Consider the following 25,730-nt stretch of genomic DNA (forward strand, 5'->3'; position numbering starts at 1 on the left):
GAAAGGTACAGACTTTTGTCTGTAAAAATTGCAATCACAACTGCATACCTACATTCTTATGCTCAAACTGACCCTGAAGTTTCAAAAGAGAAATCTTTAGGTAAAAAGTTGACCTCCGTTACTTTTCTCCCTTTCAGTACTCTAGCATGTTGCTACATTTTCTGAATTGCTAGATATTACTACAATGAAGCAACATTTTTTCACTAGTGAAATTTGAAGGGAAAAGTATCCACCAAACTTTATTCTGGTATAAAGAATAATATTTATCTGATGTTATTAAATCACCTTTAGTCTTATAGAACTGTTGGAAATATTCCAAGGTAAAGGAACTCAAAGTCATCGAATGGCCACCACAATGGTGCAAAATTACAGAATGGAGGCTCCAAAAGGGGAAAAAATGGTAGAGATGATTATTAAAAAAGATCCAAATAAAAAACAAGACTGTATATGTGAGAGAGTGTATGTATTTATATATAGCTATATAACATTTTTTACTTCTAGCACAGCATTTGTTTGACAGAAATATGGTGTAAGTTTAATCATAGTTTGGATATTCATGCTAAATTTCCAGCAGTTTCATAAGACTAAGAGAGGGAGCAAAATATGAAATAACCCTTCTCACTCTTATCAGGGTATGGCATTGTGAGTACATCTCCAAAATTTAATTCAACAGACAAGAAATAATTTTTCATGATAGCCAGCAATTTAAAAGATTGAGAAATATGCGTTAGTACAGGAGTTCTCAAACTGGGAGTCGGGACCCCTCAGTGGGTTGCGAGGTTATTACATTGGGGGTTGCAAGCTGTCAACCTCCACCCCAACTCTGCTTTGCCTTCAGCATTTATAATGGTGTTAAATACGTTAAAAAGTGTATTTTAATTTATAGGGGGGGGTCCGCACTCAAAGGCATGCTATGTGAAAGAGATCACCAGTAAAAAAGTTTGAGAACCATTGCTTTAGTATGAAGCAAGAGAAAGTTAACCAACAATTGTCAAAACATGTCATTCCACCAAAAAAGTCACTGCAGACCTTTAACTCCCTGATATTCAAATACATATCTGCCTATATGAAAGTTTTACACACATACTAAACCTCTATGTGCTAACACAGATGTTTAAGTACCTGTCTACGTACATGAAGAATTACCCATTTTGTCCACATAACTGCAGGATTCGGGCACATGTGCAACTGTGGAAGCCACATTTCCGTGGCCAGTTTTGAAAATTTGGCCCACAATGTCCAACTTACTATACAAATGGGCAATAATGAACACCAATTCTAAATGGATAATTTATTGGTTATAGAGCTCAAATTCTTTGGCTTGAAAGCCTTTAAGTAAAATATTTGACCTTATGTACATTAAGCTGTTTAAATTGTCCTAAGGCCCTGAATCTCACAATGGAAAGGATATTTTGGACAAATTAGCAAACAGGGAAATACCAAATTGTAAAACCTAAAGGGCCACACTACCCTCTCACCCACAGAAACATGAAAGAGAGGAGAATATATTGCAAAATATTGTACGAGTTAGAACTTTCCCAGCTGCTGCCTAATGCTTCCCACATGGTGAAAAATATGGGATCAAAGAGTAGCGGTACAACTGCACGAAGTTCCAAAATGAAATCAGACCAGAACCCTACAAACCCAAGAACATCCCTACAGAGAAACTTTCCCTTTGCATTTCTTGCTCATGGTTACTCTCAGAAATCATGTTGATATATTGGCTCTTCCCTATATGTCTGTGCACTGCCCAGTTCTGCTTCCCTTGCCCCAAATCCATGGATGCCTTCTGCTTGGTATTCATTCCAGGGGACTTGCTTAGATCCTGGGGTAGTATGACAGCATATTGCAGAGATCTCACTTTTTTGCCCCATCTTCCACTTATTTTCACCCCTCTGCAGAGGGCAATGGAAAAGATAATTTGGTCCCCACATGTTAAAGATTTTTGAATTCTCTCTCTCATTTTACATATTGGAAAGGAAAACTAGCAGCCTGCTGAGAACAATATAATAGATACAAGAGGCCCTTAGAAAATAAAATGTGTTAGGTTACTAACCCAAAAAGGCCTCTGTCATTGAAATTCTGGTTTCACCTGTCACTATATTTCAAACACTAGAAGGGCTATGACTGAAACCATCTGATAATCTTTCATGCAAAAATTCTAATATTTGAAGCTAGTTAAATTATTAAGAAGAAGAAAATGACCAATTTCTATATCAAAAGGCCAACGAAACTGGAGTAGCAAAGGGCTATTTGGCATGCAATTCTGTACCTTTCACATGCTCCAAGTTTCATTCTGGTAAGTATGGTTGTCTAAGGAAAAAAAGCCAAGCATTCACATTATGTGTTAGCTTTTTACTTTATTTTTGTTTAGGTCTCATTTTCTAATGAAATAAAACTCTTAGGCAGGTGATCATTATTTTTATGAAAAAACCCACAAATGTTATTGAGTGACTTTCTAAGAAAAAAAATACCGCAGCAACAAGAACACAATAAGAACAAGGATAACAACTTATAAAATTCTGGAAAATTGCTAATGCATTCCACACAGAGTTTCCACAGGTTGTACTACAATAGAAAATACCCTTCTTTCTTTTTTATTTTTTATTTAAAAATTTATGATAAATTAATTACATACATCTAAATAAGAAATGTGAAACCAAAGGAAACTAGCAGTAGAAGAAATTGGTTTTTATATGTCACTATTATTTATTTATGTGCCATAGGTATTTCCTCCACTTTTATGGCTTCACTTGTTTCCTTCATGTCCACAGGAAGAATAGGAAACACTAAACTTATGTTGTCTGTGAAATATAGCATGAGATTATAATAATTCTGAAGAACATTTTAGAGACAGTCCATTCAAGTGAAATTGTATTCTGTAACTTTTCCTTGAGGCATTCTTGTGATATTTCAAACTTTATCATTAAATTTTGTCTGTCTATTTCCATAAATGACTGTCATAAAGAACCATGATCATTTGGCTTAGCTGTCAGTACAGATACAATTTCTCATACTTTGTCATTTGTAATGACTTCAATGTATTAAAGTTAGTGTTGTGAGGGTCTTCCAGGTTTCATGAATCAATCACCTGGCAGCAATCATAACTGTTAAAAATGTTTTTTTTCCACATGATGTTAGAGAATTCAGATTTTCCCACAGAACAGTAGTTTTGACATAGACCTGTGTATCCATATCTAAACTAAGGCTGACACCTGTGCATTTATTTTTCGATTAAATCAGGGCATTAGAGTATAACAAACTATAGGCCAAATTCAGTGTAGAGCCACACCCTGAACAAGTCAGGCTACGTCCTCACTATGGGGGCGGGGGGTCGATTTAAGATATGCAAATTCAGCTACGCGAATGGCGTAGCTGAATTCGACATATCGGAGCCGACTTACCCCGCTGTGAGGACGGCGGCAAATTGACCTCCGTGGCTCCCCCGTTGATGGTGCTTACTCCTACCTCCGCTGGTGGAGTACAAGCATCGATTCGGGGATCGATTGTCGCGTCCTGACGAGACGCGATAATTCGATCCCTGAGAGATCAATTTCTACCCGCCGATCCAGGCGGGTAGTGTAGACGTAGCCTCAGTGAGATTTCACAGCTTGTAATTCAATGCTGAATTTGTCCCAGAGTGAAAAAATGTGGCCTTCAATTGCCTACATTTCCATGATTACCCTGTGCTTAAAAATGTCCCGTTCCATATGACAAAAATAATACATTTTCCCTGTGCTTCTAATGCAGCATAAATCAACAAACAGTAGCTCCATTTTGTTAACTTTTCTGTTTGTGCATCAGTATGATCACTTTCTACAGTAATATCTATAAATTTCAGGCTACAGAGCCAGCAAGAAAAACAGACACCCTTTAAGATACGGCCAAATACTGATGATTGTTCATTTAAAAGTTAATAATCTAATGCTTTCTGTTTGCTTATATATTTTACACACACACACACACACACACACACGGTGTGTGTATGTGTATATATATATATTTAGACCCTGATCATCCCTTCAGTTATATACATGTAAGGTGGATACCAATATTAATAATAAGAATGTAGTCACAACATTTATAATTGCCCTTACAATATGTAATTTTTTTCTTTACTATAAACATATTAAATTCCCAGAAGAGCTTACAACTAAGACTGAAGACAATAAAGACAAGACATACGGAAACAGCTGAGATTAGGGAGAGTGTGATCTCTGCCCATCTCTACTAATAGAACTATCTACTGCTGCAGTTGAGGAGAGGAAGTTTTGCAAAATAGTCACCTTGCTTGGTTGGGTATCACTATACAAAGCTAAATTAAAGGTGATACATCGTAAGGATGGGACCAGGCACAGAAAAATGGATCAGAGGAATACACAGAGAAACATATTTGTGTTAAAGTGTTTGACCTAAAGAAAACTTTCACACTTTTTGACAGTGAAGAAGCAGGAATTTGTACAGTGCTGTTTTGAAAACATGTTTGAGAAAAACAACTTTCCAACATCATTGACAATGACATCTCAGTTTTCCCCTTAGTTTTTAATAAGATCCATGAAAACTTTATTAATATAAATTGGTATATAATTTGCATCTGTTGATTTTAAAAGTAGACAGTTTTCATTCTGATATTCATTTCTTTTTTATTGTTATTAAATTATTTAAAGTTTCTGCAACTCAAACACAAAGTACATTGTCTCCATGAAATATAAAAATGGATAGGCAATCCAGCTCTTGTTAAAGTCAGTGGAAAAGTTCCCACTGAGTTCTATGCTACTTTGATCAAAAGTATCAAAAGTATAAGTATCAAAATTTAATCATCATGATACTTGGTGATCTTACATTTATATTGCACTTTAACATAACAAATCAGGGAAAGTATTGTTCAGTGAAGCCTGTGTTCCTATAATCTGTTCTCACCAGATACCCGTATTATTTTCAATTCCAACTATTGTCTGCAGAGATTCTAATTCTTTATGATTGCATGTGTGAATAAGTGCTTCCTGAACTTATGAATGCTTTCAGTTGTCATCATTAGGCTGAAAGATGGGTGGGTTGATATTACCTATTCAATTTGAGATTTCAATTAATCAATTAAACCCTCACCTAATTTGATTACTCGGACATTGAACACAATTGGTTCCTGAAAATTGCGTCGTAAGTCGAAAGGTTGTAACTCGGAACTGCAATCCACTCTATTGCGGGACCGAGCGTCGAAAAGTCAAAACCAATGGCCGTAAGTCGAATCAGGGTGTCAATTCAGAAATATCATAAGTGCCATTTGTCTTAAGTCGAAAGTCATAAAGTTGAGGACTGCCTGTATTTAACTAAACATATAAGGGCCACATAAGACATACAATATGTTGTAGGTGGGGGGAAAGGGGGGTAACGCAGAAGGGATGGGGACTATGTTCTGTGGTGTATCCCTGAGCTTCAGAGGATTGGGAGCCACAAAGATTAAGTAAGGAAGTATCTGACCGTAGGATAACGCAGTAGCCAAGTGAACTACCAAGAAAACCACCACAAAACATGAGTCTGGAAGAACAGGCTACTTCTCATGGAGGGAGGAACCAAGTTGCAAATAGTATCAGCAGCCAATAGAGCAGAATAGGGGAAAAGGTTATCTATAGGAAAAAACTCTTCCCATGGCGGGGGAAGGAGGGGGGAAACATGTGGAAACTAATATAAAATGTGTGAATATTGTTTATAAAAACATAAAAACAAATATGCTAAGGAAAATTAGGCAACAGCAATAAACACAATGCGTCTCCAGGAAAACATTTGATTACTTCTCTGAACCAGAGAATAAATCTATGACTGCATATAGATGGGTCTGTGGCCTTAGCATCAATAAACTAAGTAGATGTATTCTCCACAAGGGTCACAGAGATATTGTTACTGCATTTTGTTAGATTCTATTATAAGTCACCTTAAGCTTCTAACTTTAATATAGATAGATGTGGCAAATATGAGACTTTTTTGTGGTGTAAATGGATGGATTCACATTGACTTTAATGGAGTTTTACTCATTTATACCAACAGAGACTTTGGTCAATGGTCTTTATCACTTAATGGTCTTTAGAACAAAGATCTATTTGAATTCTGTGAACATAAGCCCAGAAGATGCAGCTCTTATTGTTAATGTTTTCCTCATTATTAATACACAAATATCATTTTCTGTTAAATGTTTTCAGTCACATCAAACAAATTTGTTTGTATTTGCTTAAAAAGAAAATCTATCTGTAAAACTCTGTCCAAAAATTAAATACATTAAAACAACCAAATGAAAAAAATGAATGAATGAACTGAAAGATCTATAACTAGGAATTTAGCTGTTATAGACTATTTGGCAGTAGATACATACACTTTTAGAAAGTCTCTTTTTCAACATAAACACAAGATTAATTTTAGCCTTCAAAGCCCAGGCCTTTAGAATGAACAAAGAGTTGCTGTAACACAGGGTGGTTTAGTTCTATTAAAATTTGACTTTCCAAAACAGCTTCACTGGGAATAAAAGCTCAATCACTAGAAACAATAAACAGCAGCACAGAGACCTCCATGCCTCCCTTTAGCTGTTCTAACACCCTCTTGCATTCCCTCTGATCAGAAATCAATAATGGAAATAGCATGAGATTCAGTACAGGCTCTCACAGCCTTAAACTACAGACAGAAGACTCTTTATAGGTATGCATCTGGAGTGACTTGCTCCATATAATTTCCAGAAAGTCATTCCTGTCTAAACTAATTGGTCTAATACAACTACTCAGAAAGGAATTATTCTGTAATACTAATATTTTTAACCTTCACAAGTATTTATGCAGAATTGCTTTGGTCTCCCATATAATGAAAGCCAAACTATTTACCTTTCTTTCTGCTGAAAGCACGGTTCATGTTGAGAATCAGCCAGTCAAATATGTTTTCTTTTTTGTGGCACTTCAACCTGAGAAGTAATGCACAAAAGGAAAGAATAAGGAGACAAATCTATAATAAAATGTCAAGTTAACAGATTATTTAAATATTATGTGGGGGAAGGATAGCTCAGTGGTTTGAGCATTGGCCTGCTAAACCCAGGGTTGAGAGTTCAATCCTTGAGGGGGCCACTTGGGGGATCTGGGGCAAAATCAGTACTTAGTCCTGCTAGTGAAGGCAGAGGGCTGGACTCGATGACCTTTCCAGGTCCCTTCCAGTTCTAGGAGATGGGATATCTCCATTAATTATTATTATTATTATGTGACATTCAAAATGTATTTAAACTGAATTCGCCAACTTACATGTACATATATCTACAAGCATATGCCTGCCTTTATTATATATGAACATTGGTGTTTGTACAAATTGATGGTTATTTGTAAATCTAAATACCTATCAAATTGCACAGGTTGCATGCACAGATATAAGAAAGCAAATGCGTGCCAGACAGATTTCCTGTGTACACATATAGAGTGTAACTAAAGTATCCTCTTCTACTAGACTCAAAAGGGAGACTTAAGTAGGGAAACCATGTCCTTTCTGAAATAGTTAATTTAAAGAAAAAGAATGGGGAATAGTCTGCTTACGAAAAAAAAAATCAGGTGATTCAGGAAGGTATTTCTTTGAACGTCCCAGAGAAACTGAATATGACTATTGGAAAGCTCCCCTCACTGAGATTTAACAGACACAAGTGGAAATGGGTTAAATATATACTAAACAACGAACATTAAGTCTACACAGACAGAAGAAGAAGTTTTAAAATGAATGCTGAATATCTAGTGTGAAAGTTAAGAACATTCAGTAAAACATAACCTGTATTTATATTGCCCTGTTTTGTGCCTTGAGACTGTCAACTCTTTTCAAGTTGTGCTCCCCAGAAAGATTTTCCATCAAACCAGTGTCATCTGCTGATGACAGTATTCCCACCATATCAGACCTGTATCCTTTACCTACACCTACCTCCAGACTGGAACAGATAGGTAAAGGATACAGGTCTGATATGGTGGGAACACTGGATAGATAGATAGATAGATAGATAGATAGATAGATCCTCTGACACAAAATTCTTATCCCGATTTCAGACTCTAAACCTGATAATATCCTTAGAATTGTATTTTCTCTTTGCTAGCATTTTACAGACATGGAATCCTACACTTAATTTGGAAATACCCCATTACTTCCCAGTGTAGGCAGGGCAATCTTCCTTTGGAGCCCCTTGCTTAAAACACTTTTTGTTTGGTTTCTTACTCGCCCATCCTCCCTTCCTCTGTCCAGGTGCCCCAGCCAACATGCTCAATCCATGGTGTTTGAAAATGGCCTCCCTCTATCCCGCTCTTCCCATGGCATTCTGAGCCTGAGGAAGAACGAAAAAAAAAACAAAGTCGGATTTTCAAAGTGCTCACTGTTGCCATAACTCTGCTCCCACTGAAATCAATGGGAATTTTACCATGGACTTTGATGGGAGCAATGTTAGGCCAACATTGAATACTTCAAATAGTATTGTCAAGATGGCCAAGACAAATTAGTGTAAGCTTTTGAATGCAAATATGTGGAATAGATTTTGCAAATTTTGTCCTGCTTTGCAAATAACTATATATAGTTCTTAGTACAGTAATTACATCCTTATTTTCATGTAAAGATTGTATGTCTTTTAGATTAATGTATACAGGTAATTATACTTTAATCCTTTGTATTTTATTTTAAAATCACCCATATTTGATAGTTTTCATATCTGAGTAACACTATGCAAATTATGGCATAATTACCACCTATTTACTCTATGATGAATTAGCCTGAGTTGCAAATAACTTACTATGATCTCTAAAATGTATTTACCAATATTGTTTTATGGAATTTTTTACTAAAACCTGTAAAGTAGCAAAGGTGTAGAGGACAAGATTAGGTAAGGGGTGGGGATGGGGGAGGTGGAGTTCTGTATTTTCAAATCAGATCTTCTACAAAGGCAAGTCCATCTGTGTGATTGTCAGAACAGGATCATGGCCACATCAGTGAGGTTACTTGTGTAATAAATTCTCACCAATGTAAGGGTTTCAGAAAATGGAGCCTGATCCTGCAATAAGCTGTGTTGAGCTCCCTGCATGGGCAGAGAAATCACTTACACACCAAAGGGTGAAATTCTGACCACACTGACATCAGTGACTCCAGTTGAACTCAACAGGGACAAGATTTCATCAATGGTGCTAACAAATCTAAAAACAGCAGTATAGTACATTTTTGTTAAAGATTATTTTTCTTAATCAGATTTTATAGTAGTACATGCCTTCTTGACTAAAGGACAACTAACACTCTCTCTATAAAATTACTAAAATTACTAAAATTATTGCAAATTAAGCAAAAACCTAAGTATAGTATTTTTAGGAACTGTACCTGCCATGCAAATGTCCTGCCCATAAAATAGCATGGTTTTTACTCTTCAAGCAGCTCCAATGGATCTTTTAATTAAAAGGATCTAATTTTGACATACTTTTCATACTACAACCTATGACCCTTTATCATTACACTCGTCAAATCTACATGGCAATGAAACACAACTGTAATTAATCAAATAATCTTAAAACAAAGTCATTATTATACTAAAAGTACTGTCATTTCTGTCCTTGCATTGACAATTTCAATGTAAACTGAAAGCCGTTAACCCAAATCTAAAATACTATACTTCATAATTTTCACCACATTTCTGTATATTAGGACATTGACACAATAGATGAGACACTATTCTACTTATCTCCCTATGTTAGAGACATATCAGCCATTTAAGCACTGATATTAAATAATAGCAACTCCTAAAAGAACTTTACCAAAACAGTACAAACTATGGAAACTTATTCCACTTATCAAGGGAAAAAAACAGTTAATGCCCTATTTAACTTAAACAATAATACAATAACTTACCGTAAACCCAAATTGTTTTATTCACCTTCAGTACTTTTGTACTTCTTGTATAACTGAAGAGTCATTACTGAATTATTTAACTTAATTTTACTGTTTTATGTTTGCAATGCCCATGTACTAAAACAGAAGTACAAATGTCAACTCATAATATTTTTCACAGGGTTTAGGATTAGTACCCTCTAAAAAATATAATATCCCAGCTTACCAAAGGACCACGAGATCAGCTGATTAAGGGCCTGATCCACTTCACATTACGGTCACTGGAAGTTTTGCCATTGACTTCAGTTACGTTATCTGGCCCCAAAGTCCAGATTTAATTTACCTGCTTTAACAAAGAATGTGTAGGTAATTGTAATCAAAAGCATAGTTTATTTAAATGTGTCAGTTATGGCTAGCTGTCATGTTGAGTTTAGCGGTATGAGAGGCAATGCTACCTGATTTAGTACATGACAGGGAACATTCAGATGAATTATCAATAGTTTTCAGTAATGAAAACGCTGGTAGCTAATCTAATATAAGTGAGGTGGCCAGAAGTGCTACTAACATATGAATTTCAAGCAACAGAAGAAAGCATTTAGCCAAAATGTTTGCCTACAAAAGACTTTGCAGGAACTACATTTTATTCTGTTTTTAAGTTATGAAAGTTTTATTTAAAAAAATCCCTATTTTGTATGTCATAGTTTACTAACATGCTACCAGACTCAGAGCATCAGTAAAAAGAGAGGAAGAGTGGTGTTGTGTTTAAGGTGTAAGAAGATTACGGATCATCTATGTACTACCTCTGCCACAGGCTTCATGTGACATTAGGCAAATCACTTAATCGGTCTATGGCTCAGTTACCCATTTTAAAAATGGGGATAATAATATTTTATTTCTCCCAGTCTTTTCTATTTAAGCCCTTATTCAGAATTGCACTTAAGCATGTACTGAATAAGGATGTTTTCCTGAATCTGGGCTTAGAGTAGACTGTAAGCTCTTTGAGGCAGGGATCATTTCTACACAATACACACAGAGCCTACCCAACAAGGAGCTGATCTCTGTTGGGGCTTCAAGAAACTATTGTAAACCAAAACAACATATATAACAGTTACTGAGTGTGTTAACATACCCGTGATTTAAAATATAAAAGTAACCAAGAATAACTTCTGGAGCTTTCTAATTGAGAAATGCTCCAAGAGAAGGTCATTTACAAATATAATTTATCATTGTGTTACTGAAGTCTTAGCATAATTAAAAAGATGCCAAATTTATGCCTGATGCAACTTTATTGATTTGAGTCCAAAAGGAATTTAGACCAAAGGTAGATTAAGTTAACATCTGGAAAATATAACACCATTAAAATAGCTGCTTTATCAATTTCTAAAAAAAATCTGGTACCAAGTTGCAGTTTGGTTCCTCATTTTGTGTTTACATATGTTGAATTTCTGAGACCTATTTGAAAATAAAAGCTTATCTTTTTTCTTTAAAGAACAAGGACGAAGGCTAATATTTAAAGAAACCTGTATAATAAAAATCCAAAACCTGTCTACTGCCTGACTGGTAAAAAAATCATTGCTGAATCTTTCATCAGAGATTAGTTTGAAATTATTTTTGCAACAAACCCAACACAACTGGGATTAAATAAAACAGATTGTAAATTGGAAGGAAACTGACTCCAACTTTTATTAATAATAAATGTTTACCACATATACTTCATTCCTACTATTATCTGAAATGGAAATGTTTGCCTCAGCTCTTAAAACTTAGCAGAAGAACCCAGCTTGCAGCTACCTTTAACTGTTCTCAAATATTTATTATTTTGACTCCATTTTAATGCTATCAGCTGTATGGTTCTCTTATGAGGACACTATATAACACAAATAGGATCTGATTTAATACTCAACATCATCTATGGAAGTCTGTCCACTGACTTGAATGGGCTTTCTGTAAATTAGCTATGAAATGCTGTGGGAGGCAGCCACATTAATTTGCGAGTGAGCGAGACAGTATGAGAGTGTATGTATATATACTGTATGGATTTGGGGGTTATTTATTGCTGGCTAAAAAGGTGGCCAAGGGTTAAATCCTGCAGGAATCCAAAACAATGGCTATAGACACACACAACTGCTTGGTGTTCAAATGGATAATACCAGGAATCCACTGTATGAAGACTATCTCCATCCCGCTCTGGAGAAATGCATGAATAAGTTTGACCAGGTTCAGGAGCCCTACTTGAAACCTCAGAAGATCTTCTGGCAGGAACTTTCAACCAAAGGACCTTTGAAATGGATAAAAGACAGCCTGTGTCTTCAGGGAGACACAGGCATTTTCTTCAGGGATACATAGGCTGACTTAGGCGCAGACTGTCAGAAAGACAGCAATTGTAGATGACCACCTATCTCACCCAACCCAATGTCAGGGATAAGCTTAGGTAAGACAATATGCATTTAAAGCTAGAGTTATTTTTAACTCTTTTCTCTCTACTTAGGGTGTTCTGAAGAATAAATAAAACATACCCTAATGTGAACAAGCTGTTCTCTAGCACTGCATTTACCAGCTGGTCACTGCAAGGGTTGCCAACCCTCCCATTTTGGCCAAGAGTCTCCCGGAATTGGGCTCTATCTCCTGGAGGCTACTGATGCCAATCTGGGAGATTTTAGGTGCTAAAAGTCCAGTGGCACAGCAGAGCTAAAGCAGACTTCCTGCCTGCCCTGGCTCTGTGCTACTCCCGGAAGCGGCCAGAATGTCCCTCTAGCTCCTAAACAGAGGTGCGGCCCAGGGTGTGTCTCTGCACGCTGCCCCCACTCTGAGCGCTGACTCTGCAGCTCCCATTGGCCGGGAATGGGGAACCACTGCCAATGGGAACTGCGGGAACAGTGCCTGCAGGCGGAAGCAGTGCCTGCAGGCAAGGGCAGTGCACATTGCTGCCTGGCTTCCCCGAGCCTAGGAGCCACTGCCGGCTATGCCGTTGCTTCCGGGAACCACCCAAGATAAGTGCCGCCTGGCTGGAGCCTGCACCCCAAGCTCCCTCCCACACCCCAACCCCCTGCCCCACTCCTGAGCCCCCTCATGCAAATTCCCCCCCAGAGCCCACACCCCAAACCCTCTCCTGCACACCAACCCCTGTCTCGTTCCTGAGCCCCCTCCTGCACCCAAACTCCCTCCTGCACACCCCTCCTGCACCCCAACCCCCTGCCCCAGGCTCAGCTGGAGCCCCCTCTCACACTTTGAACCCCTCGGCCTCACACCCCAGGCCAGAGCCCACACCCACACCCGCACCCCAACCCTCTGCCCCAGTCCAGTGAAAGTGAGTGACAGCAGGGAAGAGAGAGTGACGGAGGGAGGGAGGCTGGAGTGAATGAGGGTCGTGGCCTCAGAGAAGGGGCAGGGCAGGGGGTGCGACAAGGGTGTTTGGGTTTGTATGATTAGATGGTTGGCAACCCTAGTTACTGCTCCGGGAGAGAATTCTCTAGCAGGGGCCTATTTGAACCTGCTGTAGGTAACATGGTTGAGAAACAGGATTTTTCACAACCCGTCAAAAGTGTGGTGACTCACGGGATTCTATTCTGAGAGAAGTGCAGGACTCACTTGAAACAGTTGTCCATGGAGGGACAGAGAGAGATCAGAGGGACAGCTCATTCCTGAACTGTAACAGATGCTGTTTATTCCAGTTACAGATTTCACTGTGCCACTGGGAGGCATAAATGTCTGAAAGAGTAAAGCAGCTTGTGACAAGCAAAGGTAACAGAAAAAGGGTGGGGGAAGGGAGAGGGGAAAACAAACTACTGCATCCTGTATCTTAAAGGAACACATGCCTCTGTGGAGAACTAGGCACCATCCCAGAACTAGGCATTTTCTTCCTCCTCCTTTAAAAAACCAAACCAAACCTCATTAAGCAAAAGCTAACTTACACCTGACTCTAGCATAGTTGCCAACATGCAAAGAATTTTGGCAGGGACAATTCTCCACACAGGGTGGGTAACCAGGGTCTGAGCCATATGAGGAATGTGCATCCACCGAGGGAAATTTTAGGCTGTCTTCTTCTTTGAGGAAGAGGAATATAAAAGGCAGAGAAAATAACCTAAAATTCATAAGAATACACTCAGCAGCCTGAGCTATATGAAAGATCACCCTCTGAGCAGTGTGAATTCTGGCTGTTCACCTGACATGTGAAGATAGAGCTTTGAAGCTATTAAAGGAACTAACACTAACCCAGGTAACCGGTGACATGTAAAGGCATTTCTTTCCCTTTCCGCTTTGTCCCCACTTCATCAATATATTTGGGTAGTGGGGAGAAGGGGAAGGGCCTGGGACAGCTACGTGGGGTGGTGAGGGATAACACAAAACTCCAACTGCCCAGGAGTTCAGGGAGGATGGTAAGTTCCAGGATAGCTGTTTATAACTTAGGGCAGCTTTGGACAGATTGGGAGATCTGGCAGCTATGCAGGGGATGAAATAAACTATCCTAACTTACCATATCTTGTGTTTCCCATTTCCTTTTTGCTGGCTGGGCTGGACACTCATTTTTCCCGTTTTAACCTTAGGGCCCCTCTCTCACATTCCACTGGCTCTTTTTCATAAGCCTGCTGTAATGAACCCCTAGTTAAAACCTTATCTGGTACCTTATGGTATGTCTTCACTACACATTTAAACCTGAGTGTTTGGCATCTGGGTCTGAGCACCTGGGTTTTCCTAGCCCGGGTGTGATCATCCTCACTACAAAGCCTTACCCACGCTACTGTGTCCTCTCTGATTCTGTAAAAAGAACAGCAGTACTTGTGGCACCTTGTGGCAGACGAACAAATTTATTTGAGCATAAGCTTTCGTGGGCTACAACCCTCTTCTTCAGATCCATAGAATGGAACATACAGTAAGGAGATATATATACATACAGAACATGAAAAGGTGGAAGTAGCCATATCAACTCTAAGAGGCTAAATAATTAAGATGAGCTATTATCAGCAGGAGAAAAAAAACTTTTGTAGTGATAACCAAGATGGCCCATTTCAGACAGTTGACAAGAGGTGTGAGGATACTTAACATGGGGAAATAGATTCAATCTATGTAATGATTCTGTATTCACCCATGCGTGTCCGAGGGCCTCTCCCAAGGTTCCTTCTGCTGAGATGTTCTAGGATTCTTTCTCAGGCAATTGTGTCAGTTGTGGGAGAACTTGCCAATCCATGGGAATTGTGGGATGGGCATCGGCGAACTATCTGCACTTGCGTGATTTTGCCTGCATCCTCACTGCAAAAAGGTAGCTTCCAACCGGAGTTAAACTGAAGCCTGGGCTCTACCCTAACTCCCACCTATGTAAACTAGCTCAGTCTTAAAGTAATTCCAAACGCAGGTCAGAGGTTTTTCTGTGTGGATGGTAGGAATTTGGACTAAAACCTGGATAGGAGCCCAGGTTAACTGTGCAGTGGAGATGTACCCTTAGTGTGTGGCATCACAAGCTGGGTTTGGGTATTTGTGATTCCCTCACTCCTTGCCCTTCCAAAATACAAAAGGTTCTTTTAAGCAAGGTCAACAAAACCAGACCAAGTTGGAGTATACAGGCCAAGCCATTTTGAAACTTTGAATGAACTAAAATAGTTTTAAAAATAAAGAAAAAGAAAAATATCAACAGTGAACTCAAACCTTCAAACACAACAGGTAACATTTTCAAAAGCATCCAAGTGACCCAAGACCCTAACTCCCATTTTCAAAAGTGACCTAGGTACTTAAGAGCATAAGTCCAATTGATTAAGTCACTTTTGAAAACGAGACTTAGGATCTTGTTTCACTTTGGAGCTTTTGAAAAATTTACCAATAGTTTTAAAATTCCATTTCTAATTTTTATCAAACTGTGCTTTTGGAAAACTATCATGGGATGATATGTGATATTAGGGAGTTTCAGGAAGATCAGGGTTTTTATTTTTGAGGAAAGTAACTGGGGGGAACAGGTTTTGAAATTTGAGCTTAAAATTATGGGAAGGTGACTTCAACTTTGACTACAGAGCGACTACTTCCGCTTCATAAACTTTATGAATGTACACGATTGAATTGAATTACACTGACTATGGCAATTAGATGTGGCATGATGATAAAAAAACCTGAAATGAAGCGTCGCATTCTGATTTTCTCTCCAGTGTTATGTAAAGTCATTAGAAACTAATCAGTTGGTGGCAATCCTACAAATTCCAGTTAAAACTGCAATAAACAAATTAAAATATAGTTCTTGCAAACAGAAACAGTAATCATTCATCAGTCTCTGAATTCCCATGAGACACACTGCTGCCACTAATAATTTGAATGTGGAAACTGATTACAAACTGCAGCCCCTAAGCCAGTGGGCTGGGAAGGGAATGAAAGTAGATGCAGAAAAAGTAGATGCATTGAAAAATTACACTAGATATGGATTGTCTAGACAATTTAGACATAATGGCATGTTTCATGCTCCCTCTGCAGCTTCCCATCTCTGACTTATACTTTGCAAAAACAAGTATCAGTATAGCTTATTCTATTGCTTTTGCCATATAGAAATTGTTTATCTGAACATTCTCTGTACCACTCCTCCTCTCCCAGTTATCTGCTGGCACTTTTCCAGCTCTTCTCCTCCCTCCCACTCCCAAACATTCCCCCTATGCACTGTTGGTTTACTTCCCTGCCAGACAGTTCTTCACAGCTTCTGCAACTTCTACCCCCCATTCTCCAATATAATTTTTCTCCTTTTGAAGACCTTGATCCCTATCCAGCAGCTCCTTGCTCTAATATTGAGCTCGCTGTAACCTCCCTCTCCAATTTGAAACCTCCCTGATGTCTGTCTTAACAGAAAAAAATCTTTACTCCACCAACTAAAAGGCTCACAACAATGAGAGGAAATCTGGAAAGTATGTAATAGTAACGAATCAAACAGACTAAATGAATAAATGAACGACTCCCTCCAGATGTAAAGCCAGGAGTAACAGTGAAAGGCTACACAGAAGCAATAAATAAAAGCGAGAGAAAATCACAGAATAATCATAACACATTCTCCTCTTCCTATGCTGTTGTTGGGTTTTGTGTGCAAGTACTGGGCGGTGTTGGTGGCCTGTAATACACAGGTGGTAAGACTAGGTGATCTAGTGGTCCCTTCTAGTCTTAAACTCTATGGGCTTGTCTTCACTACCGGGGTAAGCTGACCTATGTTATGCTACTCCTGCTATGGGAATAATGTAGCTGGAGTCGATGTAGCTTAGTTCGACTTACCATGGTGTCTTCACTGCCCTGCATCGACAAGAGATGCTCTCCCATTGATTTCCCTTACTCTTCTCGGGGACCTGGAGTACTGGAGTTGACTGGAGAGTGCTCTGTTGTCGATTTAGCAGGTCTTCACTAGACCTGCTAAATTGACACCAGCTGCATCAATTGCAGGAGCGTCGATCTCCCCAGTAGTGAAGACAAGCCCTATGAATCTATTCAAACAATACCTGAAACAATGCCTATTCACAACCCTTTCTTCTCTGAAACTGAAGAGTCATGTAGGGCTGGTGCAGGGAAGCAGACCTCATGTGGGAGATCCTCGAAAACAGCCATCTTATGCAAAAACCAGGACACAGCACTGGTTGTTTTCTTCCACAAAACTAACAAGGACACCAGGACAGACAGGCTCTGAAAAAGAGGGACAGTCCTACTTTACACGCACACATGGCCACCTGAGTGATTAAAGCAAGTTGGAACATTTAGAAATGACATCAACAAATTAAAAAGGGAAAGCCTCTTGAGGATTTTCCTGAAATGTGTCCATTTTCCAACTAGCTCTATTAGTGGCTCCCAAACATTTACTTAGGTCAATATAGAGATCCTATGATATGGCAAGACATTCACAGAGAAAGAAAACATTTCCTCCAATTTTCCTAATATCTCAGAGGGTTGTGTATCAAAATTATCCTAATGTCATCAATTGTTGCATAACACTTTGGGGTCACACTTTTTATTAAGGATACATTTATAAATAGTTTATTAAAATATTTGACTAGTACATGTTTTGGATTATTATAAGCATATTAGTAGAAGCATCAAAGATAGTATTAAGCGACATTCATCTGTTGGACTCTATAATTGTCTAACAAATGATCAGCCGTTTATTAAAGCGTCTGTTAATCAATTATTAACATACTCTTAATCTATTTATGTTATCTAGCCTCTTTTTGAATATAATTGTATCTCTCTAGTCTTTATGACTTAGGCCATGATCTTGCACCACTGAAGCCAATGGTTTCCCATTCACTTCTGTGCACACAAGATCCAGCCCTGCATAGGTTAGTATGAGGCAACCAATCACATAGACAGAGATAAACAAATATATTCTTCTGCTGAGCTATGAACGATCATGATTGTTTTCAATATCCAGTCAAAGGTCACCATACTGGAAAGAACATCCTATGACCCTTTCTGAGTCATAACCAAGGTGACAAGCTCAAAACTATAGTTTTAAAATTTGGCAGAGTAAAGTCTCCCAGGATTTTGTAACAACATAGTTCTTATTTATCTTTTATTCCAAATGAAAGCTGAATATCCTTTACACAATATTTTGAAACAATATGGGTTTAGGTTATAGAAACACAGAAGAGATTGGCATAAAAACCAAGGAAGCAAAATCATTAGTTGATCCACCAAATACTGAGATGAGGAGATTAATCTCCTTACTTTAATAATAATAATTTATGTTAAAGGAGTGATGTTAAACTTTTGCATTCTGTTGAGGTTATTAGGGATTTTATTTGAAGAGACTAGTATGTGTTCCATCCTGGAGCAAATTACTAATTGAAATCATGAGAGCGACTGAGGACTGACACCCCACATAATAGAAATTCCAAAGTTAGTGTGGTTTAACATATAGGCAGGAAAAATTGAAGGAGTCCTCTATAGTTTTTCACAGAGATGGGATCAAAGCATGATGGTTTTTAAGAGTAAATGATAGATTAACCTCTATGATACCTGTTGCTTCAGCTCACCATTGTCCATGGAAAGATTTTTTCTTTCATGTGTCTTCCCTGCTTGCTTTTCAAATTTTATACCCAACAGAACTATGAGATTGCTGTAATTTTGGATACAATTTCTTAGCTGCATGGTCCTCTGACAGTTCATCTTCTGTTGTGTCATCTCATAATGGCATCATCTGGCATTTTCATTTTCTGTTTTCAATTTTGCCCATGGAATTTGTCACACCCAAGATTTTGGAAAGGACCTTGCTAGGAAGAGTTTTCTGTTTAAATGTAAGGGCCTGATATAACACACACAGAAGTCAATGGACAGACTCCCATTAACTTCAGTGGGGTCTAGATCAGACACTAGATGCTGATGATTTTGTGCCAGTTTTCAAGAGTTCAGCATGTTGGGTCATAATACGTAAAATGAGGCCATAAGTGGACTAGATTTTCAAAAGCACCTAAGCACTCAAAGTGGGACTTGTGTTTCTAACTCATGTCAGTGCTTTGGAAAATCTGGCCTCAGCAGTGGGTTCTGAGCATTTTGAAAATCTTATCTGGAACTCTTGAAAATCTCGCCCTTACTTGTGTGAGGAGCAAAGCTCCAGCAATGTACATCCTACTCCCTCATGTAGACCATGTGACACACACTCATAGATAATTCTTTTCATATAACTCACCAGATGTTCTGTATTTAAAAATAGATATAATAAAACTCAGAATAGAAAACGTGTGTGCATGTGTGTTGTAGACTTGAGCAAAATGTCATTATGAAGAAATCAAGCTCAAAAACCAGTCCCGAACAGATTCAGGGGAAAACAGCAACAAAAACTCAAAACATTAAGAGATAGATACTTTGAGAACTAAAATTAAATTTAATTTTCACTGTCTTCTGTTTATGCCTTCTACCAGAGGAAGATACTTCCTTGTGTTACTCATCTCCAAGAATTAATGTATTTAAATTATGCAAAAAGTTATTTGTATGTATTTTTTTTTCTTCAATTGCCAGCCCACAATATTTGAAAACTTAAGATCCAACATATCTAGGTCTATAGTCTTTTGGATTCACTTTGAGCTGGAATTTAATTTTCAAGGTCCCAGGCTAGGAGAAAATTTAAAAAATAATAATGTTTAGAATAAATTAATATGCCAGATTTTTTATTTTTATATATAACACACACTTTAGACCTCTAAATACATTAGAATTAGAATTTTAAGATATATAGTACTCCTTGAGTTTTAGTTGCTAAAATGAAACATTCCAGTCTATGAGTCCTAGACTAACATTTTGGCTTCCAAAAGAAGTATAAGTAAAGTAAAAACATATGAGATGAGAATATTTGCCCTCTAAAACAGTCCATTTGCAAACAGTTTCATTCTGCATCTATTTTGTTGCCTAAAACTTTCATAGAAGTGCTAGTATGTGGATTTTAATCTATGAACCAAATTGCAAAGAACTCATTTCTTTTCTAGAAAACACACACATGCAGAATTGAAAAATACAATACACTCCCATCCAGAGAGCTGTTTTCATGTAATTATTCAGACAGACAAGCTATTTCCAGGACAACTGCAAAGTAGTAGTATAAACTGATTTTTGCAGATTAATTGACATATTGGTGTGGATTATGTACATCCACAAATACAAAGTCTACATTTTCTGAATACTCAAGTGTATACGTTTTTTAAAAAATAAACACAAGCGTGGGAAATGTATGCAGTTTGCATTCATGAAAACTAGCAGTTGGTTTCAGCTCTCATTAATAATGCCAAAAGTAGAGAGATAATGGGTGGGATTTTCAAAAGTGTTCAGTGCTAGCTTAGCTCTGCTTCTATTGAAGTCAATGATAAAGTTCCCATTGACTTGTATTAGAGTAGTTTTCACTCTTGAAAATCTAACCTAAATATTTATAAATATGAACTTGAATATACATAGGGTTGCCAACTTACTAATCGCACAAAACCAAACACCCTTGCCCCTCCCCCTCTCCGAGACCCCTCCCCACTCACTCCATTCCCCAACCCTCCATTGCTTCCTCTACCCCACCCTCACTTACTCGCTCAAAGTCTAATGCATGACTACAAGAATCCAGAAGCTTGCAGTAACGGTTATTTTGTGACTTTTTTAAATTGGGAGCCTTGTTTATTCTTTTTGATTATTTATATTACAATGAAAGGAAATTACTTTTTACTTAACATATAATTAACTGGCAGTACTCACTGCCAGAAGATGTTGAAGTAATGAGGATTCATAAGATCAGACATTTATATTAATATCACCCATAGTAAAACTAGGTAGGATAAAAATGTATAAGGATTATCAAACTTCATGCTTCAGGACATAAAGAGCCACTGACTGATGGCAGTTAAGATGAAACTTCTCCCATAAGCATGGTATTGAAGAATTATCCATTATAGGGTCTTTTACAGCCTCCTCTAAATCACTCGGCCACTGTTAGAGACATCACATTAGATTAAATGAACCATGGGGCTGAACAGCTATCTTGATTTGTATGTAATTGAAGTGTTTTCAGTAGAGCACAGAAATGTCAGAATCCCTCTTTTCTTTACCTTTTTTTTTTTTTTTTTTGATCCTTTGCATTTCTTGCATAGATATGCACATCCCTATGCAGTAGAATCTGGTAGAATTTACTATTAGGATGAAATACATCCGTTGGCAAGATGTGGGTGAAGTCACTCAGCAATAAGATTCCTGCAGTCCTGTGCGCAGGACCGGAACATTCAGTGCTGGATCCAAATACTCCAATGCAGAGAGGAATGTTAAACTTAGCCCTGGACTAATGGAATTATACTTACACAGTTCCAACAGCTGGACACATTCACATGGCTGGGACATGCGGGGGAAAGCAGACACTTGACTCCAATTTATTGGCTAGAGATATGGTGGCAGAATGCAATGAAGAGGCTGCATTGTAACCTGCCCCAAAATTGGGGGCTGTATTTCATACTCCTCCTCCTTTGTTGGACAGCTACATAAAATATAATTACTATGGCTTTTACAGAGACTAAGGAATTTTTCCTTTTATGCTACCTCAGCCTGGTCCCTTAGCTCCATGCTGCTGCTAGCCCCAAAAGTAAACTGCAATCAGTATCCTTAGTTACTCATACAAGTGAGTCCAAATCAAAATACCAGAGCTGAGCTCCAGATCCAAACATGTTACCAGTCCAACCAAAACCTTAAATTCACTAAGCAGTCAAAGAACCCACACGATGAGCCAGATATCACTAGAGACATTCAATTACATGTGTATATTTCATGGTAGATCATTTTCATAATCAGGAGTGGGGGGTAATAAGCAAAGACCAAAATAAACTTCTGTTCTGTTAAAGTCTAATGCAATAGACTTTTCCCAGAAAGCAACAAAATTTTAAAAAAATGAATTGAGCATAAAATGGGGAATATACGATAACAGGATGATCAAGAATTGCAGAAGCAGTTGAGCTAAAAAAATATGACATGATTATTAATAATTTCAAATGGCTTTTAATCTGATGCATGTAATTTTGCAGTTAGTATTCAGCATGCTAATTTAAGAACATTAACAGATATTCATTAGCTATTTTCAAAATAATTTCTTTTTAACAGTGAATAGTTGTTATGATATATACTAAAGAGGTACTGTACTAAAAGAGATTAAATATAAACCTTGGTTAGCCAAGCAACACATCTGGAGCCATGTTTCCCTCTATTTTAATGGGAACCATATGTGACAAGACTCAGCCGAAGCTCATGCTTTAGAGATTATATAAATATGCACACTACACCAGATAGTTGACAGTATGCAGACAAAAGAGGATTGTTACTGAACTCTTTGGAAGATTAAAACTTTTGAAAGGTGTTGTGGGAATGACAGTACTTTTATTCCCACCCAGGGTGCTGTATTTCTTAGGTAAAGTGTTCAGTATGAGATGTTCAAACACTATTTTTGTAAATCATAAAAGTGGATAGAACATAAATCTAAACAATATATAAAGAAAGCAGATCTAGTGCCGCTAAGCATACTTAAAAAAAAATACCCAACAGATTAATGATTAGCATTTACCTTGAAAGCCACAAGTGTATCGAATTATTGATATCTAAATGATTTAAAAATGGTAAATGTGAAACTACTTACTTGCCCTGATAAATCACACAGGAACTGAAGGAGGAAGCATTGTTGCCCGGTTTAATGGCTCTCAGCTGGGCGATGTGTGATACTACAAACTGGATCATAAAACTTAAAGTATTATGAATAGAAGTCCCTGAATACCATATTACTCCCCGCTAGCTTGTTTGGAATTTTGAACAGGCAGCCTATTAATTTATCTTAAGATTACCATACCTAAATTTAAATCCTGTTGGACTTGCATATTACACACCAAAATTCATAATTACCTCTTATCTTTCTATTTTACTGAGGAACGGGATACTTTATATATTAATGGATTTTCAAAAATATGCCTCACTGCCTGCCCCTCAGAGACATAAATACTGTGAAGGTGGGTGTCCTCAGGGAAGTGAAGAAAGTGAGGAGGAGAAATGTAAGATTTGTTTTTCCTAAGAAAGTCATGCTGTTATTTAATGTAATCACTTATTCATATAGATTAGTTAGCATAACAGAAGTCTGGTCAATGTGAGACCAAGATATCCAGTTTACAGGATTGTCCCAGTTTGGATGTCCTTCTAGTTTTACTGAAACTAAGGGGTTGGTACCGATTTCTGTAAAACCTGGGAATGTTTGCTTGGCTGATTAGTAGAGTTACTTGTACAGTACTTATCATAGTAGCATTACCTGCAGTCACCTCCAGGCTGCTTCCCACCAATGCCTGCTGTCTCCTTGTGGAAAAGAGATAGGGCACAGCCACAGAGATTAGAGCTCTGATCACAGTTCTGCCACAAACCCTCAATTGGCAAGTCACTTAAACTCTCTGGACTTGATTCTCCATTGCCTTGTGTAGTCACTTACAGACATGCAAAGTGTGTGAAAAATGCAACCAAAGCAGAACGACAATCCTTTGCACAAGTTTAAATGACCATATAAAAGGCCAGGCAGTGGAAAAGCAGCTTCTTTGCTTCTCTGCTACCCCACCTGTGTACATTCTCCTCAGGCTAAGTGGACATTCTGGTGGAGAATGCACGAGGAGGAGCCATTTTACTGGAGTCTAGATTTCTCTTTTGAAAAGTAGCTCTGGCCAGCTAAATGATCAACAATGAAAACATCCTCAGTTGCCATGTTTGTTTTTATTCACCAGACTCACTGACAGAGGATCATCTCTAGTTTTCAAATAAATGGAATTTTCTTAACATTTTTATATTTCCTGTCCTTGAAAACTGCCTCTTGCACAGAGCCAATGTAAAAATCTGTGTTTCAGATGATGTGGCATAATATGATATTGCTGGGCAAAAAGAGGCATGAATATAAATAAATAAAAGACAGAATTTATAAAAATGTTTAAAGGGAGCCATTTAAAAAGCGTTTATCTATAAAAAGCATTTTTAAAAAAATCAGACTTAACCCTAAGAGGTTGAAAGTATATGGAATGTTAAATGGGGGATTAAAATCAGCCTCATAATGGGCTTAAGCCACAGCCTCTCTGCAATGAAAGACAAGTGAAGACTTGAAACTGGAAACCTGATCCTACAAATCCAAAATCATAGACCTCTGCCACTTGAACTAAAGGAAGTGATCTGTCAGCTGTAAAAAATACCTTTATGTTCTTTCTAGGCTGCAGCCAGCCAATTGTTCTCATATAGCAACAGACTTAAACAGATGTATAGTGAAAGATTCTCAGCTACTGTAAATCAGTGTAAATCCACTGACTTCCAACTCATAGTGCCTATTTCCACTGAAGTCAAAATAATTTCACTGAGATCAGAGGGAGCAGGGTTGGTTCTAACTATTCAGAAACAAAACAAAAGAATACTCCATTAATACAGTGGTTGAACATAAGAAAAGGATCTTCCATTTAGGGCTTGTCTAATGTGCTGTGGGTGTGATTTCTAAAATGCACTAGTGTATGCACATTAATTTACCCAGGTACATGTTATAGACCCCACTGGTGCACTTTAACATAGTTGTGTTTGAAACAATACTACATTAAAGCACACCATCAGGGTCTACATGGACCAATTAATTAATGCTCACCTTTGAGTACATTTTTAGAAATCACACCCCAGAAAATGCATTACCTGACCATGTAGACAAGCCCTAAGTGAAATCTTCTGAGTGGGAGGTAAATTAAGTGTTCCTACGTAACCTGTAGCGCATTCAAATATAGCAAAGTTTTAGTTATATGTAAAAGTTTGAAATGTTAATGCTATGTTGATTATAAGCAAGTAGGAGACAAAAGCTCTCTGGGGGCAGGGGCTACATTTTTGTTCTGTGTTTTTACAGTAGCTAGCACAATGGACTTCTGGTCCATGACTGGGGATATTAGGTGCTATTACAATACTAACAATAAAAAATTGTATTAAAGATAGCCAAAAAAAAAATCACTTTAATATTAAAGTGACTTCCCTCAAAGACCACTATCTAAATTTTCTTGACACTGCAGAGACATTCTCATTTGTCTTCACAGTGAATACCACAAACTTCAGCTAAACCAGTTTTTCAAGCCAAAGTGATCGAGGCAGGGGAGCTAACACAAGGCTTTATAAAATAAGCTTGTGGCAGTGTTACTGATAATGGAGAAGTTGCTGCTCTTCTATAACACTTAACATTTATTGCTTCTTTCACCCGAGGATATGAGAGTACTTGCAGTGTGTCCATAAGCATTCCCTATAAGAGCCATGTTAGTTTTCTGTTTTGCATATGGATAAATTAAGGCACAGAGAAAATAACTGACTTGCCCAACGTCACAGGGGGAATCAGTCAACAACTCTGGAATACAAACCAGGCATTCTGACTGCCAGGTTCT

At 37.9% G+C, this 25,730-nt stretch overlaps 1 protein-coding gene across 5 annotated transcripts in view; it reads right to left on the reverse strand.

Annotated features, from left to right (window-relative positions):
* GULP1 (GULP PTB domain containing engulfment adaptor 1) overlaps positions 1-25,730 on the reverse strand; it is a 277,933-nt gene that overhangs the window by 118,777 nt on the left and 133,426 nt on the right. For 4 of the 5 annotated variants that reach the window (XM_054044447.1, XM_054044446.1, XM_054044444.1 and 1 more), the window contains exons 1-2: positions 8,218-8,240; positions 6,864-6,940 (exon numbers count right to left, since the gene is read on the reverse strand). In XM_054044447.1, the coding sequence (XP_053900422.1) occupies positions 6,864-6,940; positions 8,218-8,225 (85 nt within the window). In that variant the 5' untranslated portion in view covers positions 8,226-8,240. Of the gene's footprint in view, positions 1-6,863; positions 6,941-8,217; positions 8,241-25,730 lie in introns of those variants that run through there. The other variant, XM_054044445.1, reaches the window with a different exon arrangement.

The sequence above is a fragment of the Malaclemys terrapin genome, chromosome 11, assembly GCF_027887155.1.
Source record: "Malaclemys terrapin pileata isolate rMalTer1 chromosome 11, rMalTer1.hap1, whole genome shotgun sequence".
NCBI classification, from domain to species: Eukaryota; Metazoa; Chordata; order Testudines; family Emydidae; genus Malaclemys; species Malaclemys terrapin.